General features: G+C 44.6%; 1 protein-coding gene across 10 annotated transcripts in view; it reads left to right on the top strand.

Moving 5' to 3' along the window:
* Positions 1-25,424, top strand: part of VTI1A (vesicle transport through interaction with t-SNAREs 1A) — a 358,597-nt gene that overhangs the window by 297,688 nt on the left and 35,485 nt on the right. For 3 of the 10 annotated variants that reach the window (XR_015724729.1, XM_087862702.1, XM_087862703.1), the window contains 2 exons: positions 2,042-2,101; positions 3,026-23,504. The exons of the other annotated variants lie outside the window; for them this stretch is intronic. Coding sequence is in view for 2 of the 3 variants with exons in the window: in XM_087862702.1 (XP_087718828.1) it covers positions 2,042-2,101; positions 3,026-3,065 (100 nt within the window). In the remaining variant the exon portion in view is untranslated. Of the gene's footprint in view, positions 1-2,041; positions 2,102-3,025; positions 23,505-25,424 lie in introns of those variants that run through there. 10 annotated transcript variants of the gene reach the window in all.

The raw sequence follows: 25,424 nt of genomic DNA, 5'->3' as shown, positions 1-25,424 counted from the left end.
TGGACACGAATGTTTGTTTCCTTTGCCTCATTAGGGAAGTTTTCAGCTACAATTTGTTCAAATATCTCTTCTAGACCTTTGTTTTTCTCCACCCCCTCGGGGATGCCGATGATTCTGACATTGGAACGTTTCACTGAGTCAGTAATCTCCCGTAACCTACATTCATGAGAATGGATTTTTTTGAGTCCAGATTCTGTTTTAGCTTCCTCTTCTACCAACCCATCCTCCAATTCACTGATACGTTCTTCTGCCTCATTCACCCTGGCTGTCAGAGCCTCTAGTTTTGACTGCATTTAATTTCTGCCAGATTCGCTCTCATTTCCGCCCTTAGAGATTCTATATTCTCATTAACATTTTCGTTAATACTTTTTTAAAGTCTACACATCATCTTGACCATTGTTACTCTGAATTCCATTTCTGATAATTTGGTTATATCCATATCCATTAGTTCTGTGGCAGAGGACACAGACTCATTGTCTTTTCTTTGCTGGGGGGGATTTCTCCTTCTCATCATTCTGATGAGGAGAGGTTGCGGGGTTGTCCAGAGCCCAAATTATTGACCAGGACCCAGGCAGTGCATCCTTGTTTTATAGGGATCTTAGGGATTTGGGCTTCTTGATTTTTCATCCTGCCTTCTGGGGGAGGGGCCTGCCGCGCCGATACTCAGGCAACCCTGTTTGGGTAGGGTCTCCATGTCCCCTGCGAGGGGGGATGGGGATGGGCACGCTGTGAGCCGGTACTTCCAGGCTTTTGTTCTCTGGCGGCTTTCCCTGGCAGTCTGCTGTGCCTCTTCTGAGAGTCAGAGCAGCAGCGGCCGAATTTCAGCCTCTGTCACAGAACAGAGGGATTGCGGCCCGTTCTCCACTGATGTTCTGGCCACTTTAACTCTGTTACTGTTGGTGCTGCTCAACCCTGCATCGTCCCGGGATGTGCGCCCCACACCCGGCGTCCCAGCCCTCACTTCCAGGGCCGGCATGTCTCTGTCCTTTGTGTTTCTAACACCGCCAGCCGCCAGCCACCCCCGCGCGCTCCTGGAGCTCCCGGTCTCAGTCTGGATCCAGTGAGCGCACCGGAGCTCCGTTTCAATCTGGTGGCGCGCATTCCCGGCTCATGGTCTCAGTCTGCTCTCTCGCGGGTGCTGGTCTGCGAGTCCCCCTGCTCCCTCGTGCAGGTGGCTCCCGCTTCCCGGTGCCCGAACGCGGTGGCCCCCTCCCCCTTCCGTTTATCTTCCGATATCTGTGCGCAGTTTCACGGCTCCCCGCTTTGTACCTCAATACTCAGCGCTGGAGATGTTCGTTTGTAGAGATCCAGATGCATCTTCCTGTGTCTTAGGCTGATTCCGTGGATGTTCAGGCCGGTCTGGTACCTATCCAGCTCGGTTCAGGGGACCGGCTGAAAAAGGGGTCCCCTACTCCTCTGCCATCTTAACTCCTAGATACCAATTTTTAATTGAGCTTTTTTCACTTTACTAAGTATTATGGCCTTTGCTCCACATCAGTTAATTCATCTCAGCATCATCCTTTTTATCCGCTGCACGGCATCTGGCGTTTTGAGTGCACCACAGTTTGCTCATTCAAATGCCTATTGAGGAATATTTGCATTATTTCAAAATTATAGTCCCTTACAGTGTCGCAATGTCTCCTGTGCCACCATATACCTGTGCGCACGTGTTCTAATACCTCCTTAGAGTTCACGACTAAGGGTGGCGTTGCTGGCTCATTTTCAGTTTTCAAAATGATGCCAAACTGTCGTCGAGAAAAGCGGCACAAATGCCCATTCCTGGAACAACGATTGTCCCCCTGTCCTGGCTGGTGTCGTGATTCCCTTTCACCTTCACCAGCCTGGTAGGTATGGGGAAAATGACATTGCACTGCGTTACCAGTTTCTCCATTTACTAGTTGAGATCGTGCATGGTAAAATACTTGCCACTTCTGTTTCTTCTTTTTAAAAGTACCTGTTTAGGTCTTTAACCCATATCTTGTATTAGAGTATTTGTCCTCTGGTTACATCTGCCTTTTTTTTTTTTTTTTTTCATTGATAGAAGAATACTTACTGAACGCCTGCTACATGCTGAGCACTGCCCGGTGCTGGGGACGCAGTGGTGAGCAAGAAAGACACAGTCCCTACCCTGAGTTCAGTGGGTGAACAGATGTTAGCCACATAATCACCCAGATATGAGAGTGTAATTGTCATGGAGGCCATGAAGGAGTGCTTCATAGTGCAACAGACCTCTTTTGGCAAGTGATTCTCAAACTTCAGCAGGCATCATTATCACCTGGAGGGCTCATAAAAAACACAGATCGCTGGGCCCTAACCCCAGAGTTTCCAATGCAGTAGGTCTGGGGTGAGCCTGAGAACTTGGGTTTCTAACGAGACCCCAGTGCTGCTGATGACGCTGGTCCAGAGATCACGTGTGGAGAACCTCTGGTCTAGAGATTTCTCATGAACAGGGAGGCGGCCTAGGCAGGTTTCCTGAAGGAGCAGTGCTTGAGCTGAGATGGAAAGGCATTACCTGGCTGCTCCTGTCATTCCAGAATAGCTTATGCAAGGGCCCGGTGGTGGGGACCGTATGCAGAGAGCAAGGGACGTGGGGCCAGCGCGTCCAGAGAAACACAAGAAGGAAGAGAGGAGGACTAAGTGCTGAGGCGGAACTGGTAGCCAGGGTCAGACATCGAGCTGTAGCAGGACATGTTAGCGAATGTTAACATACTATGGGTAAGGTTAAGCATAAAAGGAAACCTTAGGCAATTAAGTTGTTTTGCAGAAAGCAACAAAAATTGAAGTTAAAAATGGACTCTGAGTAATGTACCACATGTGTAAATGATAAATAATGAAAAGCTGGTGCTTCCAAAGATAAACATTATTATTACAGAGTTACTTGACATTTCTGGTTATAAGCCTTACTAAATTCCATTAAAAGCCGGTTTATAAACTTAGGTTTAAATACGATTTTAGACGTAATGGTTAGAAACAGGCGGTTTCTGGAAGCAGTTGGTATCTGATTCTTACCTGCCGGTTGCTCCAGGCAGCCTCACCTGAAGAGGAAACGGCTGCATTCAAATTAAGTCAGGAGGAAAACCGGGACCCTAATCCCCATCGGAAAGAAGGATGTGCCCATGCCCTTCAAAGAAGAGAGAAAAACAGAAAGTGCTCAAACCTCTCCTCTCCTGTGATTGCCGTCATAAAGAAGAGGGAACGTGGTGGCTTCTTAATAAAAGGTCCTGCAGAATCCATCCTATTTGCTTCTTCATTAACCTTTTCCTTAGGGAGAAAGAGACATAAGTTAGCGTCGACGTTCTAAGTGGGTAGAAGTATTTTAAGATGCTGTGAGACTGGTGTAGTGGCAGTTACATGGGAGGAGATGGATGCCAAGGATTTCTTTTTTTGAAGCCATAAAGAGAAAAAGGCAACAGGACGAGATTCACAGGGGGTGTGGTTTAGTGAGAAAGGAGTAGCAGTGTTGCATTCAGGTGTTAGTTCTTTAAATCTTGCTCCATATGGATTGCATGGCCTTCCAAACAGAGCTTTTAAGCTATGAATTTCTTAGCCATGTGAACTTTTCTTCTTTAGAAGGGAAATCTGTCAGCTTCTTAATCTGTGGCTTAAAACTGACCTTTCAAACCATGTTGTCATAGTAATGGTAGCACCAGCGAGTATGTACTGTTCCTGTATGCCAGGTACTGTGCTCAACTCTCGATGTGAGTCCTCTCACTTTAATTCTCACACCAACCTTTGGGGTAAGAACTTTTATCACGTCCTGTTCCAGATGGTAAAACCAAGGCCCAAAGTCACGCAACCAGTAAGATGCGATTTGGAGATTTGAATCCGGATGGTCTGACCACAGAACCCAAACTCTCAACCATTTGGCTCTCCTGCCTCCCAAGTCCCTTCTTCACCTGGGGGCAGCAGACCCTAACTTCAGGCTTAATGCCCAAAAAGAAGTGCGTGCTATCCCGCACTGAGTATGAAGTATGAGCTGTCAAATTAAAAGCACAATAGAGAAACCATTCTAGCGTGTTATACAAAACATATTTGTCCCAGTCCTGAGAACAGGGAGGCATAAACTCGTAACAGCAGTGTGGAGTATGCTGGAACAATGGGAGCAAATACCGTCTAGTGTTAAATGCATTTGTTTCGAGGTATTCAGCTAAAGGAGCCAGCCAGCCTCCCTGCCTTCCTTCCTCCCTCCCTTCCTTCCTTTCCTCTGGTTCTCCGTATTCTCCCAATTTTCTTAGTTACGATGAAAAAAGAATAATTTAGAAAATTGTTTGAAGATCAAGGGGGATATTTAACCTACTTATTTAAAACACCAACTCCATACAAGACATGGTTAGATGGTGTAAAACCCAGAATGTTCTAAGTGCTCAGCCCCTTCCCCAGACCAGTCTTCTCACCAGGCACCTTGGAGGGGGTGACTTTCCAGTGTTTGGGTGACTCCTGGTTCTCTTTTTACTGCATCTGGCTCAGCAGCTAGTGCGTGGTGTGGCTGCAGAGCGTGCTGTAAGACGAGGACACGGCACCTGTTGGGGTCCTGCTCTCCCCTCAGAGGTCAGATAAAATGCATCACCATGCTTTGTGCCATGTGCTGTGGGGTACTTTTGTCCCCGAAAGGTGACTCCACATTACTTCCGCCTTACATCTCGATACCTTTTCTGGGACTTCGGTGCCCCACTCTCTCCCGGCACCCCAACACCGTATGACAGATAACCACCAGGACCAAGCCAGGCCTCCATCGTCGGGCCCTCTCTGTCGTATTCCGCAGCCTATTTTGACCTGCAGCGGCTTGCAGCTCCCTGCAGATATTTGAAAAGAGAATGAAGTGATTTACATAATTAAAACAAATTGCCTGACGAGTGTGAGAATCCATTGTTGTGGTATAATGGCATGATTTAGATGCTTTGTGAGACACGAGGGGGGGGCACTTTTCTACCACCCTGGCAATGTAATTAGGCTCCGCAGAGCTCTTTCTGGAGAGACTTGAGGGCGATTAGAACAGGACATGGCAGTCGTCTCTGGAAGAAAGCACAAGACCAAAATGGAAGACTCCGGACTCCACAAGTCTGCGTTGTCGACTGGAAGCATATAATGCAATTCCTGGAGCAACTGCTGAAGCCGAAGGGAACATTCGGTATATTCCGCCTGCTGACCAGTTCACCATGACGTTCGGGGAGGGGTTCTTCTTTCCCTGCATGTTTCCACCGTCTACCTCTATGTGTTCTGGTTCTCTGGTGCCACAGAGAAAACATGTTTAAAACCACATTTAGGATTTCAGATTAAAGGAGATCAAACGGACCTGAAAACTAGACAGCTTAAAGGCCGTGCGTGACCCTAGACTGAGTCCTGGAGCAGGGGCGAGGGTGGCAGGGGGGCCATAAAGGACATTATGGGGACAGGTGGCAGGATTAGAATGCAGGCTGTCGATTCCGTGTTAGCGTGATACCACTGTTAAATTTCCTGACGTGGGCAAATGTGTCTGGTAACGTAAAGGGGCATGATGTCTACAACAGACTCGCCACCGGTCCCCAATGAAATGTGCATTTATGCAGAGAGAGAGAGAGAATGGGAAGCCTTCTGGGGCAAAATAATAACAATCAGTAAATCTCGGTGAAGCTCCTAGGAGCTCATTTTATTATTCTTGCAACTTTCTTGTGAAGTTTGGAATTATTTCAAACTAAGACGTTAAGAAAAATCACATTAGGAAGTAATTCTGGCCTTGTAGGACTGACAATTACTCATTTCTTAAAAGAAAAACCGGGAGGGCCAGAAAAGAGAAATAACATGCACGCTCCAAATAATTTCTGTGTGAAGTAGGGGGAGCTGAAATTTGCAATTAATTATATCCACCAGTCAGACGAAAATCCGGATCAGCCCCCCCGCAGCCCTGCCGACTTGAGAGAATACAGAACACAGGCCTTGCCGGTGGCCCGCACGGGGTGCGACCGTCACGGGGGCCTCGTGATGAGGTAACTGGGAAGCGAGGCCTCCGTGTGCGTGGAAGGGCCCACGCTTCCTCCGATGCTGTCGGGGAAGGCTTTGTCAGGTCACTGGCGGGATCTGTTTGTCTCCAGTTCTTGCAAGGAAGGAAATGAGTTGACTTGGAGTCCAAGTCCATTTGGAATGTTAGATGAAACCATGGAATTTCCCTGCCTTCTCCTCGTTAGCAGGCTAGACTTGCCAACAGCAGCCTCCCGGTTGATACCTGGATGCACGCCCATCCGGGAGCTGGAGGCCCTGGGCACCGGAGGGCAGTGGTCAGAGCTGAACCCTCCAGTGTCTCGGAAGGTTCTGCCATGCGTGTGATGTCAAGCGTGAGGGCCAACGTGGTAGTCACGAGGGCTTTTCTTGCCTCGTGCTGTGGGCACCCGTCTCTGCATCCCATTGCTCGGGATGGTATTTGGAAAAGCATATAGCAAGGGCCTGGTGTCTCACCTCATTTTTACCTTCCTGTTGGAACACTACCAAGCTTAGGGCGTAGCCTGGGAGAGCAGCTAGGAACCAGGGGAAGGATCCAGTTGAGAGGGGGCATACGCAGTGCCCATGACCGGGTGGGTATCACAGGTGAGTAAAACAAGCCAGGGGGAGATGAGGAAAACTGGAGAGTAGGTGCCCCACTGAAAAGGCTTCTTAGGATCCATTCCACTGCTTCACTGGGGGAAAGTGGACCCACTGAGGCCTGTCTTCTGAGTTTTCCAGAACGTCTGAATTCTAGATTATAAATCTCCCCTTTAGCAAATATGGCAAGGAAAAAAAATTTTTTTTTTTTTTATTAAAAACCGAGCAGAGCAAACCAACACATCTGGCAGGTGGGATCTGGCCACAGGCTGCCAGTTGGCAACCTCTGATTTGATCCAACCCACTCAAGTTATGTGTTTGACAATGGTACTCCATAGTTATTGGACCCCAGCAGGGTGCTAGAACCCAGAGAGGCAAGTGACTGGCCTACGATGACACCGTAAGTCAACGGCAGAGGTGGGCACACTGCATCAAAGCGTTAACTTGTACAGCGAGTCTTCTGGTTTGACATGAAAACAAAAATTTGGCTTAAAGACGCAGCCTCATGAACGGGAGTAATTAACTCCAAATGTTTTTTAAAAAGAAAATTAATTCCATCGCTAAATCTCGTAACATCCTACTTCTGCCACATGTTTATAGAAATAACTCCTTAAAATTCAATGAGTATGTTTTTTTCCTAACCACAAACAAACTGGTTTTCAGAAACAAATACGTGTAAAGATGGGTTCAAAGTGTCAGCTATGACTGCTTCGGGGGAAAACGAACCCCCTCCAGTTTTAAATAACTTGTTTTAGAAATTAACAGGATGGATAGGACTTCTCTCAAAAGGAATCTCTAGCTTCTCTCTAAAGAAGTTTCTGGCTCTCCCAGAGAACACTCTGGGCAGGTTAGAATGGAGAGGCCTTCAAGATTCCCCAGGCTGCAAGGGGAAGGGGAGGCTTCCGTCAGTGCACACAGCCCCCCCCCCACCACCACCACCAGGGCAATGTCACATGTTCATACAAAACTAAGGTCCCCATGTGCCCAATTCTGGAGTCGGATGCACTCAAGGTCAAATCCAGGAGCTGCCACTTACTAGCTGTGTGACCTTGGACAAGTTACCTAAACTCCTTCAGTTTCCCCATGTTTCTGTGGAGACAGGAATGGTACCTGTCGGGGGGAGCAGTAAGGATTAAATGATGTAACCGTGCACAGCTTAACGTAGGGCCTGGCCGGGAGCACATAGCTCCTTCTCTCCGTCCTTGAAGGATGAATGAAGAAGGCACATCTGAAATGAGCAGCACACCTGCCCAAGTGGGACAGAGCCTCGGAGCTGGGAAGGGACGTGGGGTCGGACTTGGCTGCTACACAGCAAAGGAGCTCCACCACAGAGCAGTTCCAAGGGCACAGTCATGTTGGGGGTAGCTTCAGGGCGTTTTTTCAGATATAATTCACATACCCTATAATTCGCCCATTTAAAGTGCATAATTCAGTGGGGGTTTTGTACATTACAGATAAGCGTACCCATCAACATGATTTTATCACCTCATAAGGAGGCCCCTTTACTTTTAGCCATCACTCCCCGATGTCGCTGTTCCCCAGCCCTAAGCAACCACTAACCTCCTTTCTCTACGGGCTATTGTGGACATTTCACAGAAATGGAATCATAATGATATTTTGTGGCTGGCTTCTTTCACTCAGCATGTTCTCAAGCTTTGTCCATGTGGTAGCCTGTGTCAGTAGGTCATTCTTTTTTATGGCCAAATAACACTTTGTTTATCCAGTCATCAGTTGATGGGCATGGGGGTTTTTCCACATTTGGGCTATTGTGAATAATGCGCCTATGAACGTTCACGTACAAGTCTGTGTGTGCACATATGTTTTCATTTCTCTTGGGCACAAACCTAGGAGCAGAATGCTGAGTCAAAGGGTAATTCCAGTTTTAACTTTTTGAGGACCTGCCAAACTGTTTTCCAAAGCAGCTGTACCATTTTATATTCCCACAACAGTGTATGAAGGTTTGGTTTCTCCATATCCCCACCAATACCTGTTATTATCTGACTTCTTGATTTTAGCTGTGTTCATGAGTATGAAGTGGTATCTCATTGTGGTTTGGATTTGCATTGCCCTGATGACTATTGGTCTTGTCATGTGCTTATTGGCTATTTGCATATTTTCTTTAGAGAAATGTCTGCTCAGATCCTTTTCCCATTTTGTAATTGTGTTCATTTTCTTTTTTATTAGTGGGTCATAAGAGTTCTTCATAAGGTCTAGATACAAGTCACTTATCAGCTATATGATTTACAAATATTTTCTCTCATTCTGTGAGTAATCTTTTTACTTTCCCAACAGTGTCCTTTAAAGCATAAAAGTTTTTCATTTTGATGAAATATAGTCTGTCTATTTCTTTTTGCTTTTGGTATCATATCCAAGAATCTGTTGCTAAATCCAAGGTCACGAAGATATACTCCTGTATTTTCTTCTAAGAGTTTTATAGTTCGGGCTTTGCATTTAGGTCTTTGATCCGCTTTTGCGTTAACGTTTATATATGGTGTGAGGTAAGGGTCCCACTCTCTTTTCTTGCATGTGGATATCCAATTATACAACTGTGTTTTTAAGGAAAGAAAAAGAACTGTGGAATGATGTGGTCATCCAGTAAGACACACCTCAGCCCAGTCCACCTTGGAAGCCCATTGGCCAATCAGAGCAGGATGGGCAGAGTCAACTTTCACAACAGGAGAGCCACTTCATCTCTCAGAAGTTCTAGGCTGCAAGCCATAGAGTGTAACTCTATAGCTCCTAGAGTGAGTGTATTAATTGGATGTAAAAATAACCAAGGAGGTAGTGATTTAATCACCTTAACTTATACCTGTCCCTTACCTCCCTGCCATCTCCAGGCCTTTGGGGCAGAAGTAGGCTGTTATAGAAAGAGAATTGACCTTTCTGACCTTTCTGTCAAAAGACTAAGAGCCAATTCTTGGTCACAAGCTTCTTGGCCATGCTTGTGACCTTAAACAAGTAACTTAACTTCTCTGAGCCTTAGTTTTCTCATGTCTAAAGTAGGATAATGATAAGAAGTTTCCAGTATTATCAAATAGGTTAAAGAAAACATTCCTATGTACAGAAAAGCCCATAGTACCTGGTATCCAGTTGCCACACAAAGGATGTATGCTCACTCTCATCATATTCTTCTCCCCTTTTCCACCATTGGTCAAGCCAAAAGTTAACTATGTGTCTGCTACTTCAGATAATAGAGGCCATAACCCTAGAACCCCACACAGTAGCAGATTCCATGGGTCAAACAAACCCACCCCACAAACTATCCTGTGCTAGCTGCATTTCTCCACCCACAGCATTAACCACTGGAAGGCCTAGAAAAGAATGATGCTGTGGCACCTGGGTGGCTCAGCTGGCTGAGTGTCCGAGTCTTGGTTTCGGCTCAGGTCATGATCCCGGGGTTCTGGGAAAGAGCCCTGCATCGGGCTCTGTGCTCAGTGTGGAGTCTGCTTGTCCCTCTCCCTCCCCCTCTGCTCCTCCTTCTGCTCATGTGTTCTCTCTCTCTCTCAATAAATAAATAAATAAAATATTTTTTAAAGAAGAAGAAGAATGATGCTTAGACACACCTCAACTTGGCAGAATATGTGCTTGGAAGGTGCCCAGGCCTCAACCCATGTCAGTGTTGCAAGTAGCGCCTTGAGAGTCTGGCAAGGACAATTAATTGGAAAGAAAACTTGTGGCCATAAGATCGAGTGACAGCCTATCTAGCGTAGCCTACATGTTGGGAAGAGAGGACCAAGAGGGATCTTCAGAGTGTGAATTGAGACTTTTTTTGCTGCCCTGGGCTTGAAATTCCTTCCAGTGGTGTCTTGCCCATGGGTTAAGTCATACTGTCATTGCCAGAATTGAACACCTTACCTGGAGCCGGCAGCAGAGAGCTGGTGGACATAAAGACACTGGGAGCATTAAGAAGAGCTATGCAAACATGATGAGGCATGACAACCCATGAGTGGCCTTTGGCATAAATGCTAGGATGTTAGAGCTGATAGGAAATCTTCGAAATCTCTCCAACTCCCTCATTTGGGAAAAGAGAACAACTAAGTCTCAAGAGACAAGGAATGACTTGGCTGAGGCAAGACAAGGAGTAGCAACAGAGCTAGGGACCTGATGCACATGCCACTGGGCCCTACAGCCATGGAACCTGGAACTGAAACATTTTGATGGGGAGGGTATTGGAGAAGGTGGCACAAAAAGAGGCGGAGTGTTCAGGTCTGGAGCTGAGGGCACAGGAGAGTAGCTCGGGAGCTATTTTACTGGGGAGAGAGAAGCAGAAATAGGCTGAGGCAGAGGCATGAAGGCTAGCAGATGCTCCCCTGCATCTCTGTTTGGTCAAAGGTTCTTCTCATGGCTATAGTCCATCTCAGTCGAAACTTGAGAATGCAAGAAAACGATGGCAAGAAACCTATGACCCAGGCCTGCCTCTGCCACTGACTCTCCAGGGGCTCCCCCAGAACCACCGCTTCCCCTTCTGAACCTTGGTCTTCTCATGAAAAATGAGATAGGAGTAAAGTAGGCGCACTCTGGAGGGCTGTGGGTCTGCCCAGGCTCCAAGCTCAAGGCCAGATTGTGCTGAGGGAAGTCCATTCTTCTGAGGATGAACAACTTTTTGTGAGCATATTTAGAAATAAGTTTGGGATGGTGATTTCAAGTTCCACCATTTTTTCCATGTGTCTATTCAGGTGATACATTTGACCTGATTAATAGAAAGTACATGAGCCTAATGTACGATATTAGGAGATAATTGCAATGGATGAAAGTCTCTTGAGTCAATTAACTCTTATTACCTGGAAACCATTTATAAGAGGCAATAAATTATTGGGACAACACAATTAGCAGCCCCACAATAAAACGGGTTTCATGTGTGTCCATGTGGGTGCCCCCCCCCCATCTCCTGAGGGCCTGTCAAGTTAAAGGGTATGTGTTTGAGGGGGTTGCTGTGCCCTTTTGTGTTCACGGGAGTGTGTTAACATGCAGTAGGGCTGACATATCCCAGGCTAGACCGAAGCAATGAAATAAGCTTTCCACGCCTGGGAACAATGATGCCTGTGTCACAGGCAGTCAATGGCCGCCTCAGTGCCTTGTAGCTAATAGACTTTCACCAAGCGTTGGCCAATCTGCTGAGTGATATTTGAGGTTGGATGTTGTGGTTCTGTTTAAAGACCATTTCTAACACTCCCACCCTTGAATTTAAAAACTAAAATCACTCAGCATTTAAAAAGACTTTTTTTTTTTTTCTGTCAAGCTACGGGTTCTGTAATAGCATAGACAGAATTGGGAAAAGAAAAGTTTTCTGTAAGGATTCTAGAAGGAGCTACTGCAGTAGCAAATAAGCTCCGAGAGCCCCATTGATCTCTTACATTTGCTTTCAATCTATGGGAGAAGATTGTCTCACACCCAAGCTAGCCCAAGCTTAGTTTAACGTGTCTTAAAGCAGCAGAATCCTGGATCCTTGCCACTGAGTCTTCACACCATTGGCTTGTTAAGTAAGGAGATCTGCTCTAGAATGCCTTTGCAATGATCTGAAATAACCTGGCATTTACTTCCGTGACCTTTTAGTGTTTGTATCACCTAAAGCATTTTTCCCTCCACTGTTGCATTACAAGCAAGATTCAAATTCCTGACAGCAGGGGAAAAACAAAAAACAAAACAAAGACAACCAACAAACCCCAGAACATAACAAAGTTAATGATCAGCATTGTATTTTTACTGCATTGACGATTTCAACTATACGCTCCAAGAGTTATCAAGGCAGACTGCGTTTGTCCAAGTGAGCTGGAAATGAGAGACTGACCAGAACTAGTGCAAAGAAGGCAAGTTTGTAAGCCAAGTAAATGAAAATATAATAAAGACAGAAACAAGTTGCCATAGAACGCAGGTCTCTCTTTTGTGTGCGCATCCAAATTTGTGGGAGTTTTTTGTATTACCAGATAATTTCGTGACTTCTTCAATGATGGTAAATGTGCAGTCTGATCTTTGAGAAGAATAAACAGTTCCTTGTTAATTAATTTATACAGCTGTCAGTGCAGCTTTCTCTCTTTGCACTCTAAGAGTCTCCCTGCCATAGATTTTCTTGCCGTTCCTGGCAAACCTCCAGCGAGAGCCTGGGATTTATTAGGCTGACTTGGTGCAAAGTCTATTGATTGTGGCCCCGAGGGTAATAACTAAATAGAGCCGGAGCAACAAGTCAATAACACCATTGTTGCTGCAGCCTGCATTCACTCGAGGAGTGGGATTGTTTTACCACAGCCGAGGGTAATCACGGGCAGATCGTTGTGTTCAGCACGCGCTTCGTGCACCGTGTTAGTGCTGAGGACCGTTTGAAAGATTTCAGCAGGATCGCTGGAGAATCGGGCTGGGGTACTGGGATTATGAACCCTGTGAACTCCTTCATTACAGCTTAAAGGTTTCAACTTTAGTTTTTAACATCTGCTGCAGCCTCGGGGAGCTTAGAGGCAGGGCTGGAGCAGAGGAGCGCAGACGCGGGCCCCGGGCTGGCACGAGAGGGTCTGTTCTGCGCGCTGTCCCGGGAACGAGATGGTCATGAGCAGAGAGATCTCACAGCTGCTGCCTGTCGTGCACCGTCCACCCGGCCGGCCGTTTGTGTGGGGTGCTAGCCAGGGGCGCTGTCCCTAGCCTCTCACAGCCCCGAATATGTCCAACATGCACCGTAACCTCCACAGACGTCACACAGTTGTCACTTTCTCGCTTCCAAGTCTTGAGTTGCATTGACTTGATTTAAAAAATCATTTTCATAAGGCTTGCTGAGAAAGAAACCAATCACGCCTTTCGAAGTCCTTCTTTCCTATCTGGGAAAAGGTCAGAACTGTTTTACATACCTGATGACTGGGTTTTAAATTACAGAAAGCAAAATCAAAGTGCACATCAGTGCCTATCTCTCTTTTGCCTTTGGAAGAATCCTTGCCATCCTCATGGTGGAAACCCATTTCTGTGCAGGCAGGACTAGAAAGTCCTGGGACAGGTTCCCAGAGGTGGCTAGCACTAGCCAATCTCCTGACCTCCCAAGACTGCGCTTGTCACACGTGGCTACGTGAGCCAATTACCCACGAATAACCACAAACCCTTGTGTGACCCAATCTACACTGAGTACAAGTCTTTCACAGAATCTTCTATTTCCACCAAATCTTATATTTTTAAACATATTTAATTATTCTGTGTAGAACTAAAAGGGTGGTGGTTGTTTTTTTTTCCGCTGTTAACTCCTATTTTACTGAAAGAATTCTTGGCAAATCTATAGCAAAAAAGAAAACTTGGGAGGGTTTTTTAAAATTACTTGCAGTATGACTCACTGTAATGAAAGGTTCAGAGCTTGGAGTAATTCCATCGGGTAGCAGCCCTTTTGAAAAAAAAAATTGTTTTGAGAGTTTAGTCAATACTAACACACAACTTAGGAGCAAAGGTGGGCCACTCCTTCCTCCACTGGGAGACATAAGTAACTTTCTCGTCAGACTTTTTTTTGGTCTGAATGAAGAAATCCCTGTCCAATCTGCTTAGGTTCAACCCTGTGATCCAAGCAGTTTTTGACAAATCAGGATGACCTAAGAGTTGATAAGCTTTGGCACGGGAAAGAAATACGCAAGAGAAGTTTAGGAGCTTAGGGGACGAAAAATGATCATCTAAGTTGATGTGTGGAATACTTTCAAATTGTCGAAGATGTTTTTGTTTGGGTGGCTGTGGAAACCTCACGTTGGCTTTATCACCGCTTGAACAGGGAAAAGAGGGAAAACATCAGACAACATGCACAGGTGCAGTTCTTTTGCATAAGTCTACCAACTTCTCCTCTCAAGGTTTCCGTGAGTAGAAGCCAGATATTTTCACCGCTATTCACTCCTCTAAGTGTCGGAGGTAGTCAGAATCCTCTCCGATGGAATAGACCAGGGGATAAACAGAGGAGAATGATAGCTTTGCGAATTTGCTAGATGCTGAGAAGTCAAAGGGAGTCATGTGTGAGTTCATAAAACAGCGGCTGCAGGGATTTATCTGTTTAAGGGGAGACTGGATTTTGACACAGTGACAAGCACGGCAGGGGCATCGCAGTCGTGAAATGACCAGTGCTTTTGCTAACGGCCACCCAGGAAACTAGTCTCTGGTGAATGCACCTCCTTAGGAGAGATTGTCCCCTTCTCGCCCCACGGGGCAGGTTATCCCAAACGCATACGCACTCAAGGCCAGTAGCATAGAGGCTCGACTTATTTTTGGCCGGTTCAGATCATCTGGGCATCAATTTAGAGAATATTCCTTAGTCTATTAGCACATGCTCACCTACTTTTCAAAAAAAAAAAAAAGACCATCTAGGAAAAAGTTTATTGTGACATTCAAGTCAGCCTGAGCGAAGACAGCCAGAATTCATCTTTTATCTCTTCGTGATTTCATTTCCTGCATGTTATGGTCTGGAATCATCTGAAAATAGGTGTCTGAACGATGACTCCCCTAAACCGGTGAGCTCGGAGACGATATCCGTATTTTCAGTAGTGCTGCCGTATAGAGGTACCGTGCTGTCCCTAGCTGCATTCTCACGGGGGATGTGCTCTTCTCCCCGAGAGCTCCCCTGTTCTTTAGATTTCTCCTGGACTTGTTTTCTCTTATGACCTATTTATTACTTATTCAGCTCTGAATTGCCAGTGTTAATTGTTTAATTCTAAGCTTATTGGTATGCCTAGAATCCCATCACCTGAGGATTGGAATAGCATCATGCTTTCGGTGGAGAGCAAATTGAGCAATTTCGCATATAGTCTGTTCAAATGCACGCACGTTATTTCAGAATAAAACTTTAAAACCTTTGAAAATAAATACAAAAGTAAGTCCATTTTTCTCCTTTGCCTTCTTTCAAAAGGCATTTCCAGTTACGTTTTCTGTAATACCCAACATTTACCAAGTGTTGCCCATGTACCAGGCACTAGATTAAAAGCGCAATATGTATGATCTCACTCAGTTGCTCGCATCAATGTTACAAAGCATATATTGCTATTCCCATTTTGCAGATTAGGAAACTAAATGTCAGTAAAGTTAGTAACTCCCTCAGAGCCGCTTAGCTGATAGAAAACCAGATCCTTACAATGATCCACAAGGTCAACACGATCCGATCTCTGTCTCTCCCTGGGCTCACCTCCTTCCATCCTTCTCTCTGGGCACACTGCCTTCTCTCCGTCCCGGGGGCATGCCACTCCAGATAAAGGACCTTTGCACATGCTGGGCCACCCACCTGGAGTCTCCCCCTCCCCCTCCCCCGTCTCCACCCTCCTCCCTTACTTATTAACCCAGTGCATTATTCATTTCTCTAGCCAGTATCTTCACTGCCTTAGGGAAGCCCTCTTCAGGCCCCTAGAAGAGCTCAGTCCCATAACAGCCATGGGGGTGCAGCCAGCCGGCTCCCAGGAATGCACTCGCTCCAGGTATTGGCACCTACAGGTACCCAGCTCTTCCCAGGCAGCCCCCAGCCACTGACAGCACAGTGGAGGTCCCAGACCCACTGTGGGCTTCCTCTCGTGGCATGGCGTCAGCTTTGCCCCAGGGCTCTTCGCTAGGTTGGCAGGAACTTGGTCCCACCTGCATGGGATCTGACGCTCTCCTTTGCTTTCATTGGTATTCAAGCTGCATGATGGTCTGCAGCCTTTCCCTCCCCAGTCTTGCTTCTTCCCTGCCTATCTTCCACAGGTGTTACCGTTCAGTACACTTTTTTTTGCTCCTAACTCCACTTCAGCACCTGCTTTTCTAGAAGTTCCACCTGACGCGAGCCCCGTCTTCTCGACTCTCAGAAGTTTGCATCTGCTATTTTTTGCAGCACTGGGGCTATTTACAGCTTGCCACTGTGTACTGGGCGGGTGTGAGCACATTGGTATAAAGTCGGTAAGCTCAGGGAGGGCAGGCATCTGTTTGGTTTTGCTCCTCACTGCATCCCCAGACCCGGGGCTCTTGCCTTTCACCCTAGAGTAGACAGACTGGTGCGCGGGGCTGGCACCACGTCACTCCCCATTGCCCTGCTGCGGGGCGTGCTCCCCCTGGTGTGTCCAGCTGTAGGCAGCGGAGTGCCGAGACCGTCAAGGCTTTGCTGAGGGCGGGACCCCGAGCCCTAGCGCTGACTTGGAGAGCCCCCTGGAAAAGGATGTTGCACAGAGGCCTGATCAGGCTGGCCCCTGTGCGAAGGCCCTTTGGCTTCTTTTTCCCGAGTGGAAGTGCGTGCCCTTTCTCCTTGAGGAGAAGATAGGACTTTAGCATTTCCAAAACCTTCTGAGTGAAAACATCTGTATCCGATTTTTCCCATCACAGCGTGTTAGTGAAGTCCTGCTAAAGAGCAGCTTGCAGTCGACAGGCCTCTCATCAGAAGGTGTCACTGCCATCAGCTGGAATTACAGTGGGGCCGTGAAAGCCGGCACCCCAGCCAGATGCCAGTCTGGGTCATTACATTTGGTCTACCTAAATTCCCTCCGGACTTCTCATCGGACACAGGATTCTTCCTCTCTGCCCTGAACTGCTAGGGAGTGTTTGCTAAGAGCCTTTCAGCTGCTGCCATAGTTCATTCCAAAAACGGCTGCATTCCTGAAGGACCACTTGTCAGGGGTGTTGTCGTGGCTCCGGGGGCTGGCCTGGCTCGATGGCCCCGAAGGCCCCTTGCCCTTCCAGCTCTGACTCTGTGATTCTGTGATTGTCACCTTCAAAATATGGTGTTCATGGAGCTGCTAAGAGCCTTGTAAATGAAAACCTGCCAGATCAAAGGGTCGAACTTGGTAGGAAAGATGTGTAAATAGACACACACCGAAAAAAAAATGTGGACACAAATCTGAATACCCCTAGAACCCACAAACAGTCATGGTTCTATTTTCTCTCTTGAGTAGATTTTGAAGGCGTAGTTAAGTGAAGACAAAAACATATACATTGAATGAAAGGTGTGTAATCTTTGGGATAATTCTGATGTAATTAACACAGCAGAGCTGCATTAAGGCCCATGTGCAATGAGTGGAATTTTCCAACATTGATTAAGCTGGACTCGAGGAGAACTGAGTCTTTGTCTAAAAGCTGCCAAATGAAAACAACTTTGGGATATTTAAATTCAGGTTGGAAATTGGTTTGAGTAAGGGATATTTAAACCACAGCTGTTCAAGGACTAAAAACATATGAGTATATATGCACACACACACACACACACACACACACACGGCCTCCTCTAAAAACAAGTTAGCCAAAGGTGTACATTCCTTCTAAGTTCTCATGATCAACAGATGTAAATGTTCACGGTGTTCAGATGAATTATGGACCCTAATGAGATTTCAATACTGAGCAAACAATAAAAATTTATGCATTGCATAGTTGCCGTGGCCTTTGGCTCCATGGCTAGTGTTCCACCCTTTCAACAGCTTCAGTAATATAATATCCAGCTGGCTTTGGAGGTAAGGAAAATTCGAGGGGTGAATTGAAATTGTGAGAAATTATTTGATGGATTACTTTGTCAGAGTAATGCATGGCCTTGGCATAATTACCGTGGCCACCTTAACCCTTGCGGCAGGTGGTGACAAAGGCCTGCACCGCCTAGGTGCCGGGCTGGCCCTGCACGTGCTCCTTGCTCTCCCGGGCCCCGGGGTCCAGGGAGTCTCGGTTCTCCTGAGCGCATGCCAGACAAGCACATTCCTGTCTCAGGCCAGCGAGTGAGCCGGACAGCCGAAGGGCTGCACTTCTCCCGAGAACTGTCATCTGTGTCAGAGTGAAAGGAACCAAACAAAAGGCAGACCGACCTTGAAATAAAATGGGCCGAAGTCGGGGAAAGAGATAAATGATATCTTTTAAAACGATACGTTCAAACACAATGGCAGACTCGGGCACGCTAATCCTTTTTCTCCTCTTTCTCTCTCTCTCTCTCTTTTTTTTTTTATCAATCCAGACCTTGAACTTAATGGTTGTCTGCCTTGTACTTTATAATGTTCAAATCTGACCGTATGATTAATAGTGTGTACGTGTCAGAGACCACATCTGTAGCAATTCTGCCAGTGTGTGTCTTACACTAGTTTTACTTTGGAACCATAAAGTAATTACTATTTTGTGAATGAGAATAAACCTATTATGCACTAACGTAGCTACACCCAGCATCCGCTCTTCGCTCTTCGGGGGAAAGAAGTTGCCTATAGGATAGGGCAGCTCAAATTTCCGTGTTCCGAAGTGCTTTCAGCCTGGCCTTCAACAGTGAGAAACCACTCCCGCCCAGTTCTTGGTTTCATTATGATAACAGAAATATACGTGCAGCATGTTGACAAACTCATTTGGCATAAACAGAGGAGTCTAAATTGTAAGTTCTAATGTTTTAATGCTAAATCGGGCGATAAGTCAGTGTTTCAGTTTGGCACAGTGAACCGCATGCTCTCCAAAAATAGCCTTTGACACTTTTTAAAGCAAGTCAGTGGTGTACTTAGGCCGTTCACAAAAGGCTTCATTCTTGTCTACAAATGGCAAGCCTCCCCTTCCCAAGAGTGCCCAACTCAAGCGAGGTTGGAGAAAAATAGACACTTCCTGTTTTAAGGCATTTCTCCAACTCTTAGTCTCCTCCAAATGGCAAGGTTTTGGAGTTTATAGGGAAAGCATACCTAAGAAAGGTTATCTTGATTTTCATTTAACACACCCTCCCACTGACTTTTTTAAAGGTTCGTTGTAAGTATTTCTGCATAGCTGAAAACATAGATTCCACCCTGGAGAGATCTCAGGGCTGTTCGTGTTACACTCTGAAGCCATGTGTTTTCACCTCATGGCAAAACCCAAGATGTAGGCAGATCCCTCAGCCCCTGTTGGCTTTGGAATTTAGTCTTTCCCTTGTTTTCCACTGTAAACTTACACAGAGAAAGCCCTCCCCAGCCCTGAATGGAAGCAGCCATTAATGTTTTCCCACACATGCCGGTGGTATAACTAAGGAGTGGTGGGAAAGGGAAGGAAAAGGGGCCGAGGTCCATGCGTGTGGTAGACGGGCATGAGGAGTGCGCTAGGGGACTCCAGGTGCCTTCCCAGAGGCAGCCACTTTCCTGGAGGGCTTTGTCGGCACAATGACCATGGAAGCTGATACAGAGAAGCCCCTCCCCAACAAAGGCAGCTCTAAAGTTTCTAAGACCCTCCTTCAAAGCCATACAAGACAGAGACACCTGGGTGGCTCAGTCGGTTCAAGCATCCAACTCCAGACTTCAGCTCAGGTCATAATGGAGTCGTGAGATTGAGCCCCGCATCAGACTCTACGGTTGGTGGGAAGAGTCTGCTTGAGATTCTCTCTCTCCCTCTCCCTCTGCTCCTCCCCTGCCCCCCCACTGCTCGCAGTCTCTGTCTCTAAAATAAATTAAAAAATAAAATTTAAAAAAACCCACATACAAGAGAATGGTTATGGAAATGAGATCAACTCTTTACTTTTATAGTGGTCACTATGACCTAATCAGTCTTATGACTTATCTCATCTAACCCGTACTACAACCTGATATGATAGGTATTGGTAGTATCCTGAAGCCCAGAGAGGTAAGGACTTTGTCCTAGGTTACACAGCTTGAGAGTGGCAGAAAGCCAGGATCAAACCCAGGTAATCAGGCTGCAAGGCTCACACTCTCAACAGCATACTGGGCCATCCTCTGTTCTTTAGAGGCTGCCTATTCCTGTCTCTTAGCATATCCTGATCCAGATTTTTCTGCCTGATCACATTCTCTTCCACTTAGCAATATTTCAGCAATCGGTGTAAGATTTCATTGTAAGTCGCTAACTTCGGTACTTTCCCGTTCTCTTGAATGGCTTCGTTTATAAGTGCTAGAGCGTTTTCCGCCACAGCGCACTTGTACAGTTGGGTGGCTGGGGTACCAGACAACCGGGCCGTTGTGCCCCCGAGCTGCATTTTGAGGTCTGACCTAGTACATACATCCTCAGGACTCACAGTTTTCCATAACTCTCTCCAGTGAACTCATTCTGTATATCTTTGCAAGTGTCCATGGCCATCAGTGGCTCTCACTTATGCCCTATAAATATCTTTCAGTGTCCAGTTTGATGGATTCTGTATATAAAATGCCCCAAATCCCTCCCTCTGCTTCCCCCTAGAATAGCAGATCTCAAACTTTTAAGTCTCAGGACACTTTTACACTCTTCAAAATTGCTGAGAGCCCCAAAGAGTTCTTGTTTGTATGGGTTACCTCGATCAATATTTTTTGTATTAGAAATTGAAACAGAAAAAATTAAGTATTTACTAATTCATTTTTATTTTTTTTTAAGATTTTATTTATTTATTTGACAGAGAGAGACAGCCAGTGAGAGAGGGAACACAAGCAGGGGGAGTGGGAGAGGAAGAAGCAGGCTCATAGCGGAGGAGCCTGATGTGGGGCTTGATCCCATAACGCCGGGATGACGCCCTGAGCCAAAGGCAGACGCTTAACCACTGTGCCACCCAGGCGCCCCAAGTATTTACTAATTCATTTTTAAATCATGATAATCAACTGATTACATATGAACAAAAATTTTTAGGAAAAATAACTATATTTTCAAAAACAAAATTAGAAGGGGGCATTGTTTTATGTTATTGCAAATCTCTTTAATGTCTTGCTTAATGGAGGACAGCTGGAGTCTCATAGGTGCTTCTGCATTCAATCTATTGTGATGTCAGTTATGATGTGGAACCTCTAGAAAACTCCACTATACACTCTCGAGAGAAGGAGAGTGGAAACGACAAATGACATCTTATTATTATAAAAATAGTTCTGACTTCATGGAACCCCTGAAAGGGTCCCTGGAACACATTTTGAGGACCATGCCCTAAAATATGGCTGATAATTTACAATACCACACTAATTTGAGTAAAGGAGGTATAAATCCTTCTGCAATAAGCAGGTGGTATCCTAAGCTATGAACCAGTTTACCTTGAGCCACAAGGTAGCACTCGATTCCCTGCCCCTTTCCTCCAGATTTCCCATATGCTGAGCCACACCACTCATGCTCATAGATGTCAGAACCCCATGTCTTGTTTTCTACTAGGGCATGAGCTTCTTGAGGACACAAACCAGGTCTGTTTAATCTCATTCCCTAGTATCAAGCACATCATGCCTAACACGTGATAGGGAATTTTGCTGAAATGAATAAGGTTCCATGATAAAGATATTAGTAAACAATCCAGGCAAATATATGTTGATTTTTTAATGAAAATTCAAATATTTCTTCTCTTTCTCAACATCATCTGCTCATCAGATATTTGTTAATATCTGTAATGTGCCAAGCAACAGAATAGGTAATAGGCTACCCCAAAGACCAATGCATACTTGAACCTTGCTCTTACACACTTCCATTTCATAGAGGAGGCAGCCAAGGAAACAAGTAAATAATTACAGACCGAAAGAAATAAAGAGGCTGCCATTACGAAAAGGGGAGACAGGAAGGTAGGCTACTTCAGTCTGGAAGACTGCCTTTACTACGTTACTACACCATCTACCCTGAAACCCAGGCCGGCCCTTGCTGGCCTGTGGACTTCCTGTTTCACAGGTGTATCGTTTATATACTATGAAATTTACCCATTGGTAAGCGTCCAGTTCAATGATTTATAGTAACTTTATAGAGTTGTACAACCATCACCATAATCTATTTTAAAAATATTTCTATCACCCCAAAGTCCTTCATGCCTGTTTGCATTGAGTCAATTCCTGCTCCTACCCCCAGCCCCAGGCAATCACTGATCCAATTTCTAGATATTTCATATGAATGGAATCATACAGTATGTAATCTTTTATGTCTAGCCTCTTTTGCTTAGCCTGATGTTTTTGACGCTCATCCCTATTGCAGCGTCTATCAGTCATTTGCTATTTTTAATGCTGAGTATTATTCCACTGTATGCCTGTATCACGTTTTGTTTATCCATTCACCAGCTGGTAGGCCCTCGGATTGTTTTGAGTTTAGGGCTATTATGAATATGCTGCTATGAACCTTTGCATACAGGTCTTTGTATAGACATATGTTTTCATCTCCCTTGGGTGATGCTTGGGAGTAGAATCAATGGGTCATATCGTATGTATCTGTTAACCTTTTTTTTTTTTCACTGCCAAACCATTTTTGCAAAGTAAACGTGCCAGTTTACATGCTCACCTGCAGAGTGCGAGGACCCCATGTCCTCAGTAGGGTCCATCTTTTTGATTAGAGCCATTTGGTGGATGTGTGGTGCCCTCTCATTTTAATTAGCATTTTATTAATGACTATTGAGGTTGATCATTTTCTCATATGCTTATTAGGCATTGGTATATGGTCTTCGGTGAAATGTCTATTTAGCTCTTTTCTAATTGTATAAATTTTTAATGGAGTTGTTTGTCTTAGTATTGGATTTGGGGAGTTTTTATTTTTTATGCTTCTGGGTACAGGTCTTTTATTAGATACATGATTTGCAGATCCTCTTCCTTAGCCTGTAGCTTGCCTTTCTATGCCTATTTTCTTAACGGTGAATTTTTAAAAAGTAAAAGCTTTTAAATTGGGGGAAGTCAGTTTATCAATTCTTTATTTTATGGATCATGCTTTTAGTGTCTTGCCTAAGAAATCTTTGCCTATCCCAAGATGACAAGGATTTTCTTCTAGGTTTTCTTCTAGAAGTTTGATAGTTTTAGCTGTTCCATTTAAGTCTGTGTTCCATTTTGAATTTTTGTGTATAGTGTGGGAAAATGGTCTAAGTTCATTTTTTTCAAAATATGGGCATCCAATTCCCCTAGCATCTTTGAATTGCTTTGGATACTTTGTCAAAAACGAATTGATAACTGTAAAGGTTTAATTCTGGAATTGTTGTCTTGTTCCATTGATCTAAATGTCTGCCCTTATGCCGATAAATACTACACAGTCTCAATTACTATAGCTTTATAGAAAGTTTGCTCTCCAGTGATGGAAGTCCTTCAGTTTGTTATCTTTAAAATTATTTTGGCCATCCTAGTTCTTTTCATTTACGTGTGTGTGTGTGTGTGTGTGTGTGTATTAAGGATTCACTTTCAAATTCCACAAAAAAAAAAAAAACCTGCTAAGATATAATAAGGCTTGCATTGAATTGCCATCTTAACGATATTGAATTTTCCAGTCCACGAACATGAACTTGTTCTCCATTTACTTCGATCTTTAATTTTTCTCAGCAATATTTTATAGATTTCATTGTATAGGTTTTATGCTTATTTTGTTAGTTATTCCTAAATTTTTTTATTCTTTTTGGTCCTGTTGTCAGTTAAATTGTTTTCTTAATTTCATTTGCGTACTATTCATTGCTGGTATGTAGAAATACAATTAATTTTTGTATGTTGATCTTGTATCTTGCAATCTTGCTATATTTACTAGTTCTAGTAGTTTTTTGTAGACTCCTTAAGATTCTCTACATATAGAATCGTGTCATCTGTAACTGAAGATAATTTTATTTCTTCCCTTTCAATCAAGATGCCTTTTATTTCTCTTTCATGCCCGACTGCATTGGCTAGAACCTCCAGTACAAAGTTGACCAGTAGTAGTAAGAGCAGACATTCTTGCCTCAGCCCCAATCCCAGGGGAAAGCATTCAGCCTTTTATCAATATGGATGGTGTTACCTGTGGGTTTTTCATAGATGCCCTTTATCAGATTGAGGAAATTCTCTTTTATCCCAAGTTTGTTGAGAGTTTCTCTCATGAATAGGTGTTGAATTTTGCCAAATGTTTTTTCTGTCTAATAAGATGATCATGTGGGTTTTGTCCCTTATTATATTGATGCAGTGTATTACATTAATTGATTTTCATATGTTAAACCAACCTTGGATTACTGGGATAAATCTATTTGGTCATGGTGCTTAATCCTTTTAATATGTTGCTGAATTCAATTTAATATTTGTAAAGGATTTGGGTGTCTTATGTTTATGGTGGGTAATTCTTGTGATGTCTTTGTTTAGCTTTTGTATCGGTAATACTGGCCTCATAGAATGAGTTGGGAAGTATTCTCTCCTCCTCTATTAGAAAATAGATCAGTATTACTTCTTTAAATATGCAATAATGGGGTACCTGGGTGGCTCAGTCGGTTGAGCATCCCACTCTTGATTTTGGGTCGCGTCATGATCTCGGGGTTGTGGGATCGAGCCCTGCATCAGGCTCTGAGCTCATCAGGGAGTCTACTCAAGGATTCTCTCTCCCTCTCCCTATGCCCCTCCCCCCATTCACACACTCTCGCTGTCTCTGGAATAAATAAATAAATCTTTAAAAACATATATGCAATAGAATTCATTGTTTAAGCCATCTGGTGCTGGGCTTTTCTTTGTGGGAAGATTTTAAATTACTAATCCAATTTATTTACTTGTTATAGGTCTATTCAATTTTTCTATGTCTTCTTGAGTCAGTTTTGATAATGCATATATTTCTAGGAATTTGTTCATTTCACCTTAATTGTCTAATTTTTTAGCATAAAGTTATTCAGAATATTCCTTTATAATTCTTTTAATTTTTGTTAAGTCAGTAGAGATGTTCCTTTTTCATTGTCAGTGTTGGTAATTGTGCTTTTCTTTTCGGTTATTCTAGCTAAAAGTTTATCAGTTTCATTGATCATTTCAAAGAGCCAACTTTGGGGGCACCTGGGTGGCTCAGTCAGTTAAGCTCAGCTCATGATCTCAGGGTCGTGAGATCAAGCACCAGGTCGGGCTCCGCGCTGAGTATGGAGCTTCCTTAAGATTCTCTCTCTCCCTCTCCCTCTGTGGCCCTCACCCTGCCCATGCACTCTTTCTCTCCCTCTCTTTCTCTCTCTCTCAAAAATAAATAAATAAATAGCCAACTTTTGATTTCATTAACTTTCTGTATTGTGTTCTGTTTTCTATCTCAATCATTTCTGCTCCAATCCTTCTTTTTTCTTCTTGTGTTGGGCTTAATTTGCTCTTTTTCTAATTTGTTAATGTAGT

This window comes from Ursus americanus, chromosome 6, assembly GCF_024610735.1.
Source record: "Ursus americanus isolate L20-20 chromosome 6, mUrsAme1.1.p, whole genome shotgun sequence".
Taxonomy (NCBI): Eukaryota; Metazoa; Chordata; class Mammalia; order Carnivora; family Ursidae; genus Ursus; species Ursus americanus.
This window is presented reverse-complemented; position numbering and strand designations above follow the sequence as displayed.